At 43.8% G+C, this 14,177-nt stretch overlaps 1 protein-coding gene across 2 annotated transcripts; it reads right to left on the reverse strand.

Annotated features, from left to right (window-relative positions):
* Positions 1-484: 484 nt before the first annotated feature.
* Positions 485-13,813, reverse strand: LOC135396036 (uncharacterized). 2 transcript variants are annotated; one of them, XM_064627095.1, is made up of 4 exons: positions 13,666-13,813; positions 13,377-13,403; positions 4,446-4,642; positions 485-1,235 (listed from the first exon to the last, which is right to left on the reverse strand). In XM_064627095.1, the coding sequence occupies exons 1-4, from the start codon at positions 13,760-13,762 to the stop codon at positions 792-794; spliced, it is 765 nt and encodes a 254-aa protein (XP_064483165.1). In that variant the 5' UTR covers positions 13,763-13,813; the 3' UTR covers positions 485-791. The 2 variants fall into 2 exon arrangements, with proteins under 2 accessions (XP_064483165.1, XP_064483166.1); XM_064627096.1 differs by lacking the exons at positions 13,377-13,403; positions 13,666-13,813 and adding an exon at positions 10,654-10,742.
* Positions 13,814-14,177: the final 364 nt, after the last annotated feature.

Here is a 14,177-nt window from a genome sequence, read left to right on the forward strand (position 1 = left end):
ATGCGAAAAGGGTCTACTAAAACTCTATAGCATGGCGGTATTTCGTTGCGTTGCGTTATATTGCATAAAATTGTTATATATTTTGTTATTCCTGTTGCGAGAGAAACGCCTCGTTTATTTGCTCGGAATAGAAGGAATTTGCTCGGAAGTTGCAAAATACACTTTGAAATGCTTAATGATTCTCAGCACGCTCACGCTAATTCGGCTGGTTAACAGGTAACAAAAAGGAATTGCAAGAAAAAAAATCTGCCTTCCCGTTATCGCCAGTTTTGTTTCTGTGTTTCCTTCACATCTTCCATCTCGTGAAAAGTAATGTAGCTGTAGCGGAGAAAGATTGTGCCGCTACCCGTATTTGTAGCTGAAATACTTTTGTCTTTAGCAGTTTAAAATGCAGCGCGATCGCCATTCCGCGAGTGCGAAAAATAGCGAATACGGTCGGGGCGCTACGACTAGCGCCGCTACGTGAAACAGTGCCTGCGCTACAAACTGGTTAAAACATGTCTTTTATTAACGATTCCACCAATACAATGTGTCAGTGCAAGCATTTGTGCGTTATTCCAGTTACACAAGCACGAAAGCTGGCGTGTGTACGATTAGTGTACCTGCCATACAATGTTTTCCTGCATCTCGTGCCGTGCAACGGTAATAACAACGTAATAATGGAAAGCGAACTAGATAGCTAAGGTTGTGTTGTTAAGAAGGGATATTCGACAATACGCTGTTTAGTTTCGTGTACGTGTGGGATGACCCGCAATATATATTGGGTGAAAATTTTCATGTTATCTTGCTCGTTACAGCTCGTCTCTTAGCAAAAAATGAGTGGTCTCAACGACTCTTTCAACATGAGCCTCAAAGTCGCTGAAAAGTCTCTCCAATCTATCACTATGTCTCTTGACGTGAAACAAGCCGAGATCAAATATGTGATTTCCTGTAAGCATACGCTTCAGTTGCTTCGGTAGCTCGTTTTTTGTGTTTTCTAGGTACACCTCCACAATGTGGTCTTGCATGACACTTACGGTCGGATAGCGGCCATCGTTGGAAGAGACTGTTGGTACTTCTCCTGCTTTGTAGGTGACAGATGACACGTTAACCATCCCTTCCTTCACGGTGAGAATGATGTCAAAAGTACAGCTTTTCTGTGTCAAGCGGACCATCAGCGGTGGGGACATCACCACGTCATTTATCCGTCCTTCGATGGGAGCGACACATTCCAGGGCTGAAGCTCGAATGCGCATCTGAAACAGCAGGATGCGATATCAGACTCACTTTCTCTTGCATGTATAATCCTGAATCACTATCAAGAGCCGCGGTCTTTAACTTGCCGTTATCCCACAACGCGCGTTCAATTCGTCACTTCCGCCTGTTGGCTCGCCGTTGTCGGCCTCACAGAGGTGGGCAACGTCACGACTTACGCCCTGTCGCAAGACGTCCTGGGCCGACGTCGGTTCAGTTCCCTTAGAAGTCGGCCCAGGACGCCTTCGGCCTGCACTCTTAAAAATGAACTTCACCGCATAGCACGCTCCTAGCCAACCATAATCTCGAATCATATCGTACGCGTACGCCTTTTCTGTGACAATTATGAACCGCATAAGTGTCACAGAAAAGGCGTACGCCTCCCGTTTTCAACAAATCAGGGCAGATAACGATATCATTCGAGATAATGGTGGGCTAGGAGCGTGCTATGCTGTGAAGTTCATTTTTAAGAGTGTGTGATTCGCCACTAGCTCTCGCATGAGCCAATAAACCGACTTTGGAGCGTGCGAAGTGTAAATAAAAAGATTACGATTGCCACGGAAAGTTCAAGCTCGGGGACCAGGGCTGGTTGTGATGCGGAATAGCGTATTAGTATAATGTCTATTCATTGCATGCATGGGTTCTCTGCGCCATTGAATCTAATACCAACATTTAATTGTGTTCCTAATAAAATGTGTTGTGTGTCAGATGTGACTACTGATTCTTACACCTATCCGTGTTCATTGGCATTAATAAAATATTTTCACTTGTACCTTTTGTGTTTATCCGTTCTTTGCATACAATTTCTGGAAACTGTCGGCGTGTGTTGGGGCATGCAATCTATCTGTTTGACATCATGACAGCTTTGATAGTGCTCGCTATGATTCCAATAATAACATACTCAGGTTGCATGTTGCTAGATGTATCTGTGGCATCTTGGTTGAATTATGATAGTGTCTATTCTGTGATTGTGTTGGCACGGAAATTATCAGTGCTGTGATTTCTGTCGCAATGATGGCGTTCATGAATAGGAAGCTCAGGCACGTTATAATAAGAATTGTAATTTGGAATGTCATCGTACTGATTAAGAACGCTCAACTGCGTATGTCTATTATTTCCGTACATTGGGGTCGATTAAACCATTCTTTATTAAAAATACAGGGTGTCCCAGCTAAATGCGAGCATATTTTTTAAAATATATACATCACTTTTTCCGAGATGAAATCAATTGCAGTATAGCATTTGCTGAAGGGCACTCCTTAGGAGGGCATTAGCAAACTCCTAGGGCAATGTCTTAATTAACTTTCAATAATTAACTTTTTAATTATAAAAGCTAAGAAGTTGTCCCAATGAGAACATCTGATTCTCCGGTAACCCGATACCGGAGCTGTTTTCAGAACAAAAATCCGTTCGATAGATCGTCCGCAAAAAATTCGTGAAGGAACACCTTTTTTTTCTTTATTTGATTCATTGCGCATCTCTAGAGAAGCGTCTTTCCTTCACCCCCAATTTGAGAGGGTGAAAGAGCACACTATCGCCTCTTGCGTCTTGGAAAAAGATTAAAACAGAACAGAAAATGCAACCCAAGATAAGGGCGGTCCCGATAGAGTCACCCGATACATTTGTTTTTGTTTTGTTTCCGCAAGTTAAAGCTCGTCTTCGACGCATGAGACGGCACTGTGCTCCTCCACCCTCTCACATTGGGGGTGAAGGAAAGATGCGTCTCCGAAGATGCGCAATAAACGAAATAAAGAAAAAAAGTGTGTTCCTTCACCAATTTTTGACGGACGACCTATCGAACGGATTTTTGTTCTGAAAACGGCTCCGGTGTCAGGTGACCGAAGAGTTCAGATGTTCTCATTGGGACAACTTCGTCGCTTTTATAATTAGACAGTTACATCTAGACAGTTATAATCTACAGTTAATTATTGAAATTTAATTAAGACATTGTTTTAGGAGTTGACATTGCCTCGGTAGCTCAGTCGGTAACATGCTGGCTTGCTAAGCTGAAGATCGCGGGTTCGATCCCGGCGGATTGCTCAGTCACCCTCCCAGGTGTATATCGCTAGCTGAGTGACCCCTGGTTTGCCTATCCCGAACGATGCGCAGCTACCCAGAGCTGACGAGCCGCAAACACGGCGAAACACGTGTCCCCTGGTGCTGTCGCATCGTTCCATGAGTATCTGTTTCTCTACGTGCAGCCATAGAAGCCATCTTAATCTGTAAGTTTGAATTTCAAACACGTCTAGCGTCATTTACTAATTTCTTTAATTGCTTTTCCCCCTCTTTATAATTCACTGGCTTGCACTGTGGCATTGAGGAGTGCTCAGTCACCCTCCCAGGTGTATATCGCTCGCTGAGTGACCCCTGGTTTGAAAATCCCGAACGATGCGCAGCTACCCAGGGCTGACGAGCCGCAAACACGGCGAAACACGTGTCCTCTGGTACTGTCGCATCGTTCCATGAGTATCTGTTTCTCTACGTGCAGCCATAGAAGCCATCCTAATCTGTAAGTTTGAATTTCAAACAAGTCTAGCGTCACACATTTAGCTGGGACACCCTGTCTATTCATTCTTTCTATGGGGAAATGTGACGACTCACGGCATGCTCAGCGGGTGGCGCGACTTAGAAGTGCATGTGCGAGAAATCTACCCCCGCGTGAGAGGTTCATCGCGGTAGAGCGCTCATCCTCCGCCGCAAACGTGGCCGTTCAGGGGGGCTGATTTGGGGATAAATTAGAACGCCTGTTATGTTTGAGTTTAGAAACGATTGACCCTCAAGTGCTACGAAGGACTACTCACTAATGTTCACTGTGCGCCGTCCTGCAATCACAAGGTCTCGAACTTTTACATAACAGCAAGAACAACCGACGACCTATGTCGACAACTCTACATAATTTCGTCACTGCGGCGCAGAATTTGTAAAATTTGTCATTTTGCGCATCAGCTACCGGTAGTTCGCAGTGATAAATCTCTGAGGATATGTATAAACGTATTGCTGCAATTTACCACTTACTTACTGCTTACTTTACTTTACTTACTACTGCCTAACTTACTTACTGATTACAAATAGTTGTGCATCGCCTGCCACAGGTGTTTATTACTTCCATTTACTGGAAACCTAGGGTTAGCTCGAGTGGTCTTTGGCTCCGACGGCCATCTGCTGTGCATTATAATAACCTACCACCTGTCGTAGGAAACATGGAATCTCACCACGACGTCGTGAACCTTGTCTACAATCTGAGACTGCAAGATCAGAAACTTGAAGCTCTCAATTCCGCGAATAGGAGCCTCGTTAACACGAAGGTATCCGTGGGTGTGGCCTTCCGCTTCCTGCTGCTCGAGCTTCAGGTCAGCCTTCTCTTTTATGGTGCTCAGAACAAGCCCTGCAACGTACTCACCATAATGCACTGAAACAGAAAAGAAAGTGGGCGACATTATCATTACGAAGCAGACTAGAAAACGAAGTGACACATCATAGACACATCTTTGTACATCACCTATATGAATTGCAGGACCGTAATTTATATTGACTGCACAATTTTTGTGTTTTTGATATGCTTGCCCCTCAAACCTTCTTTTTTTCTTTTTTGTTGGAGCGAAACGATCTTTATGCATTTTTTTCAGTCTAGCCTGGTGACTTACATTTGTTCTTCGTTAACTCTTGATAATCATTACACTACAACAGTACTGCGCTTTGATTAGGTAAAATGTTCCCTGACTAGTAGGGAAAAGTAGTGCACGGCCATCTGGTGTGTCGGACAAGTTCCTCACAAACTATATGAGCCAATATGAAGGGAGTTGCCTCAGGACGAGAACCGCCGATGTTTCGAACATAGACTGTTCTTCTTCTGGGCACCGTCCTCATCATTGGCATGGTGTTTAAAGGGTTAGGTATGACGTGTTAAAGCTTCATGGGAATTGTGGGTCCAATAGCAGGGGGGGAAAGAAGGGTCCGCACAGGCTATTGCGGCAGGAGTGAATGGCCGCTTTCTTAGAGTGTTGAGGGGACTATGTGAATGGAGTGATCTTGGCTCCAGACCGGTTACAGAAATGGGAGGTTCACGAACAAGGGGACGAAACGGGTCAACAGGCACGAATTGGCGAGCATTCTGGAAGATAAGAAGGTTAGTGGTTAGATGGGGAAATTTTCAGAGCAAGCGAAGTGGTTTTCTTTTTTTTGTAATATATACATATATATATATATATATATATATAAGGCCGAAACAGCTATCCAGTACTGGCATGGCGACGTTTGACTTAGAAACATATGTTATACGTGCAGCCAAAGAGCTCTTGCTAATTTTCTTTTCCCTTATACACTTTACTGGCTTTGCACTGGGCTTTCAGAGGTGTCTTAGGACACCCTGACGGGAGGCATCACGTGCCACGTGACCTTCTGACGCCATCCGCTCAAACGTTGCCTGCCTGCGTACTGCTGATGATGGCCCAACAAGGCCGAAACAGCTGTCCAGTACTGGCATGGCGACGTTTGACTTACAAACATATGTTATACGTGCAGCCAAAGAGCTCTTGCAAATTTTCTTTTCCCATATATATATATATATATATATATATATATATATACTCATTGAACGATGCGACAGCACTGGTGCTGTCGCATCGTTCAATGAGTATCTGTTTCTCTACGTGCAGCCATAGAAGCCACCTTAATTGTAAGTTTGAATTTCAAACACGTCTAGCATCATTTACCTATTTTTTTTAATGGCTTTCCCCCCCTCTTTATATATATATATATATATATATATATATAATCAGAGGAAAAAAGCCACTAAAGAGACAAGTAAATGGCACTAGACGTGTTTGAAATTCAAAATTACAGAGGTGGCTTCTATGGCTGCACGCAGAGAAACAGATACTCATGGAATGATGCGACAGCACCAGAGGACACGTGTTTCGCCGTGTTTGCGACTCGTCAGCTCTGGGAAGCTGCGCATCGTTTGGAATTGGCGAACCGGGGGTCACTCAGTGAGCGATATACACCTGGGAGGGTGACTGAGCACTCCTCAATGCCACAGTGCAAGCCAGTGAATTATAATCAGAGGGAAAAAATCCATTAAAGAGACAAGTAAATGACACTAGACGTGTTTGAAACTCAAAATTACAGATTAAGATGGCTTCTATGACTGCACGCAGAGAAACAGATACCCATGGAACGATGCGACAGGACCCGAGGACACGTGTTTCGCCGTGTTTGCGACTCGTCAGCTCTGAGTAGCTGCGCATCGTTCGGAATTGGCAAACCAGGGGTCGCTCCTCCCAGGTGTATATCGCTCGCTGAGCGATCCCTGGTTTGCCAATTCCGAACGATGCGCAGCTACCCAGAGCTGACGAGCCGCAAACACGGTGAAACACGTGTCCTCTGGTGCTGTCGCATCGTTCCATGAGTATCTGTTTCTCTGCGTGAAGTCATAGAAGCCATCTTAATCTGTAATTCTGAATTTCAAACACGTCTAGTGTCACTTACTTGTCTCTTTAATATATATATATATACATACATTGACAGGCCACACGAGGGGGAAAAGGGTTACAAGCCTTCCCCACAGAACAAACACGCGCTGTGAGTGCGGGAATCAGAGCTATCTTATCAAAAATGAGGTCACCCGACGGCTTCTAACCCTTCCCCCGTGGCGTGTCAATGTAACCTCCTTTCTTCGCTGCTTTGCGCTCAGACAACGAGCCGAGGCGGAGCCAAGGCCTCATTTCCACGGATTTTCGGCGTATTTACATATTGCATTACGAGTGGGATTATGTGCTATACTGAGTAAAATGACCACGGGGAATCCATTTCCGCAAAGAAAACGTTAGTTTGCCTTGGGAAATTTTCTTAGTTCAATTCACGAAATTAACTCTCCGTCAGTTGAAATGAAATAAAAATGTTACCAATATGTGGCAAAAGTTATTGGCAGAAAAAAATCCCTTGACCGCATGTCGCTCCGGGGCCTACGGTTTTTACTATGAATTTCTATCATGGTTGGTGGACCACCCTGTATATTCGTAATATGCAGTTGTGGCATGAAATAAAGAAAGTAAAAAAGTAGTGGACATGCAGAAAATAACAGGTGATGAAGCGGATAGAATAGAAAGAAAAAGGTCTGGGCGTATTTTATTTGTGAAGTGTTTCAAGGGTGCCTTGTGATTTGTTGATACCGAACGGGCGAAGGGCGCTGAACTTATAGATAAGACTCTTTGTCACATCTGGATCTGAACCTGCTTTCTAGAGTATATAGCTTAATGTCAAAATTGTGACCAGGAACGCTAAAGTGTTCGGCGACTGCTTTGTTTGGACAGTTTGTTGGAGGTGTCAGTTCTGTGTCCGGGAAGGCGATTGTTAATTTGTTGACCGGTTTCACCAATGTATTGCATTCAGCAGTTGCCGCATTCAGTGCAGCATATGACATTGGAGCTTTTGCATTTGATTGCGTAGTTGACAGAGTGGGTGTAATTGCTCCCAGTGTTTTTGATCGAGTTAGCGTGTTGAACGTGCTTGTATGTTTTACAGCGCAGGAGATTGCAGGGGCCTGTTCCACAGTAGTGTGTTTTGGTTTTGCTGATTTTGGGGTTGACCAAGGAGTCTGCTAGGTTTTTTGCGCGGCGGTATGTCGACCTGTATTGGATGGATGAATATATTCCTAAGTCGGTCCTCCACCAACGAAAGCTCATTAGACGTGATGACCTCAGATACCTCACCCCATCAAACACTGGCGCAGGACGTTTCTATTTACTTCCCAAGATCCACAAGGTACACGCCAGCGCGCCCTATACGGCTGACATCCCCGGCAGGCCTATTGTTTCCAATAACAACACACCAACAGAAAGACTCTCGAAATTCGACCCTTGGAATCGACCCTTGCGCGCACTCTGCGTATTATATCATTCATAGGATCAGGAGGATGTTTGCTACACCCTGCATCCCATATCTCTCCCTGCTTAGAGCACCTACTAAAGATTAAACGCCCTCATTGCCGCTCATAATATTTTTCTGGATCATTTTCCCCCAGTACAATATCGAGTGGAATAACCTTCCTGAAAATGTCCGCACATGCGACAAAGAAGATTTCAGAGCATTTGTCATATATCTATTATTTTGAACCATAATTTATTTTACTGTTCAATGTGTATTGTCTTGTATTTCATTCTTATCGTGTTATATGAATTATGCATTGAAAGTTATTTTTTACCCCTCCGTCGTGTAGTGCCCGAAGGGCCCTTGACGTAAATAAATATATCTCTCTCCAGAAATGCCTCTACGGTATGTCATGGCTGCGGCGTAGGCAGAGTACTTCGAGGGCCAAGGTAAGGCCAGCTGTAAGGGTCGCAAACCACAAGCAATGCGAGTAGTATAGGAGATACATGTCCTATAATACCTAAGTTAGCCCTGTAAAACCTATAACTCCTGTAATACCTATATCCCTTATTATAAGTCATATATCAAATAACATCACATGTGTAAAACCAATGCATATATGATTTTTCAGCAGGGGTGGGCCTTTTGTTTTTCGCTTTCATGAATCATGACTGATGCCTCTGCTTTATTCGTTGTTTTAGTTGTTTCCTTGCATGGTTGGTAGCTTTTCGTTTTTTCAGCTTTTTCCTGTTATACTTATATATTTGTGTTCATCCACCCACTTTCGCGATAAACTTCAGCCAGATTTTCTCTCTATATTTTTAGTAACTATGGGATACCCCAGGCAGTACACTATCCTTGTCCATCATTGTCGGGACACTGGAACTACCGGTCCTATATAGGACCACGTTTACTATTATTCTTCCAATAATCGTTGCTGCATGGGAATGTTGGTCCAAACCGGTCAATATTCGCTGGTCACTGGAAATATGGTTGCCATATAGCCATGAAACAGGCGATATTGGCTGAATATGGGCAATGTGGTGTACATATAGCCGAGGAGCAAACCATATTGCACGGAAGCGGGCAATTCAGTGCGAATATAATCTTTGACCAAACATTGGCTCAAAACGGGCAATGAGGTGTACATATAGCCGGCGGCCAAAGAATGTTGGCTAAAAACTGGAAATATAGTTTACATATAGCCGTCAATCAAACAATATTCCATGAAAGTTGGAAATATTGTCTACATATTGCCGGCGACCGAACAATACTGGATAAAAATGGGCAATATGGTCAACATAGAGCCATACACCAACGAATATTGGCTGAAAACTGGCAATATTGTTTACACATAGCCGCCGGCCAAACATGATTCTATGAAAGTTGGAAATATAGTCGACATATAGCCGACGACCAACGAATATTGGCTGAAAACTGCTGATATGGCTTGCATATATTCGTCGACCAAATAATATTGAATGCAACTGGGCAATATGGTCTGCATATATCCGTAGAACAAATACTATTGAATGAAAGTGGGTGAGATGGTCTGCATATAGCCGTCGACTAAATAATACTGGATGCAACTGGGCAATATGGTCTACACATAGCCGTCGACCAACGAGTATTGGCTGAAAACTTCTAATATTGTTTACATACATCCGTCGACCAAATAAGATGCAATTGGGCCATATGGTGTACGCACAGCCGTGGAAGAATTAATATCCCAGGCAGCAAACAATATTGGGCCCATATAGGCGATACAGGCCCAATATGGAACCCGTTTTGCACCTTTCCCCATAGTGGCTCAAACGTGGCAATATGGGCCCTTATGGCCAAGTTTGAGCCAATATGGAAAAAATGTCGGCCCCATATTGCCCATGCGCACCCATATCACCTGAAAATGCGGAAAATGGGACAAACCCGGATTGAGTACTTGCACCAAATGCCAAGCAGCACAGCAAGATCGGACGTTGAAGCGTGTGAAATGCCCTACTCAATACATCGTTGCATCCAGCAACTTCCCGCAGACGATACACACTGTCCGCGATCTGTCAACGTTTGGCAATCGCACTGTAACATGCACTGTAACTTGGCTACAACAGCAGATGGAAACAACCGCCATCTTGCTTCGCGCTGCCAATCGGTCGTAGCTGCGGAATAAAACGACGCGACTCCGAGCGTGTGGTGGTTTCAGCGTAATCGCGCGTCCTACCACTTGTAATGCGCATGCGCGAACTCGGATCGGTTGTTTTATTCGAGAGAAAATGTCGGTGGTTATAGTCTCTAATGACAATGAAAGCTGCATCCCAACTAAAAAACGCAATGTCTGATAGAAAGGGGTATCCGTTCTATAACCCTAGGTGCCTCGCAGTTCTGCAGATGCAGTGCGATATGCTGATGCGTATGTCCGTCACCGTCACGAAAGTGTTTCGCTCCTTTGTACTCTAGGAGTGGGTTGTAAGGTTCTGGGTCATATCGTACTGAGATCCCAATGAAGGCTTCTAAGGGATGGTAGTCAACAACACAAAGTCCTCTGGGTCTACTTGCATCCTAGAGCAAGACGGGCACTGCACATGTTCGTATTTAGGGCGATGTAGACTTGTTTTTGTAACGCGACGCAACGTGGATCAGTTAGACCTGCACAAAAAGAAAAGAAAAACGAATGAAGTAATAGCACTTTAGTGGCGAATATTATACCGGATAACGCATCATTATTACACGGACTGATTATCGGCATTATCATGAAAGAATTGGCAAAATGGGCACGCAATATTGGCAGCCCATATGGGGCCGATGTTGGCGAACTTGGCATAAGGTCCACTTTCAGATGCAATATTGGCACAACACTTTCAGGCGCGACGAAAGTAATATGGGTTGCGGAACTGCTGACAGGCGATTCGAGACAACCGTATCGCGAGCAGTGCCTTTATTGGACCTATATTGACTACCCATTTACCCAATATGGGACCAATGTCAGGCCAATATTGCACTGCTGCCTGGGCAATATGGGGTGTATATTGGCAATATTAGGCCTTGCTTGAGTAGGGTTGCAATTATAAAATTGGGCCAACATTGGAAATCCGAGATAGCCTATACTTGTCCAGCCTAGGACAGTGTTCTTCCGATTGGTTTGGAAAGGAATGAAATTTATCTTCCGGATGACGTCGGCTGATGCATGACTGTCAAGAGGATAAAACAACAGATAGAACAGATGTTTTATTTTATACGTTTTGTCTTCCAGTTAATTGGCAGGCATGGCGGCGGATGGCCTTTTTTTTTTTGGGGGGGGGGGGGGTGAGGCAGCAAAAGAAGCAGAAGCTACTGGTACTCCATAGCTCTATAACACCCCACATAGAGTCATATTTACATTGGATAGTACGACACGGGTTTGCACGGTTTACCTATATGGACAGCATACCACAAGAGCGGCCAAGCGGGGCTGCTAGGCGTGTTATTCTTTCAAGACTGTGGCAATGCCTGCAGCACTATATGTATAGTACGTACAATGGTTCATGCTTCCACTGCCTTCTTTTATAAGGATCTGCACAAGTTTTGCGATTGCACAGCAAGAAGTGTCACGTGTGCCATGTGCATACAAAAACATAGCCAGTAATTAGCCCGCCTGTAGTTAGCATAATTAGCACGTTTCTAAAACATCAGATAGAGAGAGAGTGAGAGCAAAGAAAGAAGAAAGGCGATGTTAAATGGCGGTCATCAGTCTGCAGGTTTCTAGCTTCCAATTTCTTCTTGGTCTTTCTGGACTAAATTGATCTACTGATGAAATTTCACTACCAGGGATGGTTTCGGTCTCTGTTGCTGAGTTACGGAACTGTTGAAAATTCCCTGCTCTGTATAAGAATTCGAGATTTGTAAAATGCCCAAGCTTTGCAGACCCTTTCTCGAGTCGAGTCAGGGCCAACTTCTCAATCGCCTGTGAAGGACACTCAGTTTCCCAGTACAGCCACTATTATGCCTTCCTCCCAATTTCTTCAAGTACCCCTCGTGGTGAAATAACTCGCAAGCTAGGTCACATACAATTTTCCTGTACGTTTGTTAGCGCATGCGCCGTCACCGTCCATCCTCTCCCACAGCGCTCACGGGTGTGTATTGGCTGTAACTTTATATTTTCTTTTACATTTGATGAATTACAGTCGACTACAAGAAAAATTCTGTCTCTAAACAATTGAAAGTTTCACTGCGTGTACTTCATTGTGATTTTAAAGAGGGCCCAAAATGGTGTCCAAATAAAGTCCGGATTTTAATTTTACTGAACAAATCGTTTCAAATCGCGCCAAGAATCATCCTACCACAAACGTACCAAATTGTCCCAACCAAATAAAATGCCGTTTTAAATAAGTGGAATCTATCGCAAATGTGAAAGAGGGGCTAGAGCTGAACATCCGTAAAAATAGTTTCAGAAACTTGGCCTCTACTATAAACCTCCAAATGTTACAGAAAGCAGGGAATATTTTCAACAGTTATCAGTTACTATCAGTTACTGGTACAACGGGCTGGGAGAACAAACCTTGATACTTTAAAGGCTTGCAGAGTTTGTCGGCGAGGCTATCGGGGTTGAACTGGGTGCAGCCTTTGAACAAGCATTGTGCACAGTACTTATACCAATTTTAACCAGCTTCTATCAGCTTATACTAGCTTCAAATAAGGCCTGTTTGAAGGTCCTGCAATTGAAAATACACCGAAAAGTACCGTAAAGTACACCGAATATGGTGCAAGAAATTTCACCTTATATATCCCTTTCGGTCACATACAAAAACAAGAAAAATAATTTAAGGCCGCATGCCCTATATAAAGAAAAAATGCATCCCAAACCCTTCGAAAATGAAAAGCAAGATGTATACAAAAATCACGTCCTTTAACGAAACTTTGGTTTAGGCCTAGTGCGAATCCCCCAGCAAAAATGTGATTAAATCAGAAGTCAAATTTCCGAGCAAAAACGTGGTTCAAACCAAAGAAAAGCCTTCCACAGAAATGTGATTTGATCCAAATCAAGCCCGACAATTTTCCACCGATCAAATCCCATGTCCGTCACGGAGATTTAAATTTGGATTTAACCCACGATTTCAAATCCACAACAGTGGTTGCCAGCAGAACCAACACTTTGCTTTGAAGCAACATATGCAGGGTTCTTGAACTGTCTAACCTGTTATTACGGAGCCTTCGGTGCAGGACCTTCATCAGTGTCAGTATCATCTAAAGCACACACGTCCATCCGCACACACACACACACCACAAATAGAAACAGCACTTACTACTAACTTCATCGCCGAACCACGGATCTGAAAATAGCATTGGATTACAGTTTAGTTGCTCGTGACTATACGCGAAAGAAAAAGGGAAAGCAGTAAAACGGTCCATAATGTAAAATCTTGAGTCTGGGCACACAGAGGGACGACACAAACACGCGACTCAATGAGTTGTACGCTCGTCCCTCTAGAGTTCATCCACCAGCTAGCCTGCATCTACGCAATTTGTCAGTAAAACGGTGCTCTTACGACGGCCTTTATGTTTCACAAATTGCGTTTCAAATAGCATCCTTACCAAATTGACGGTTTTTCTGTTTCGCAGCAAGGCAATCGCTTGCTTGGTCGCTCCATATCATTAATACGTAGAAGAATGCGAACCTACGCATATCCATACAGATTGGTTTGCAAGGTGTACAAATGCAAGTATGAGAATATAGTGTGATGAAAGGCGTTCGAAATAGGATTTTACGTGCCTGTTTCCTTGCTGTTTTTTTTATCCTGTTTCATAGCCCGTAACATTATGATTTTTTAAAGGCCGAACAATAAAGCGAAGCAGCTGCTAGGCTCTTCGTGTTTTCATGTACAGAGGTTCCAAGTTGTTTTATAGTGATGTTAACAAGCAGCCGAATAACCTATAAAGAAGGCGCATTTTCCCGAAGAAAGTTTCGTGATCTCAAGAAGAATGATATCCCCTAATGATGTCCCTGGTACTGCTATCTGGAGTCGTAATATCTCGCCCATTATTTTGCAAGTTTCAAAGTCATTAGCTTAACAAGGAAGATCGAAGCTATATGGTCACACAGCATG

The sequence above is a fragment of the Ornithodoros turicata genome, chromosome 5, assembly GCF_037126465.1.
Source record: "Ornithodoros turicata isolate Travis chromosome 5, ASM3712646v1, whole genome shotgun sequence".
In the NCBI taxonomy this organism is placed as follows: domain Eukaryota; kingdom Metazoa; phylum Arthropoda; class Arachnida; order Ixodida; family Argasidae; genus Ornithodoros; species Ornithodoros turicata.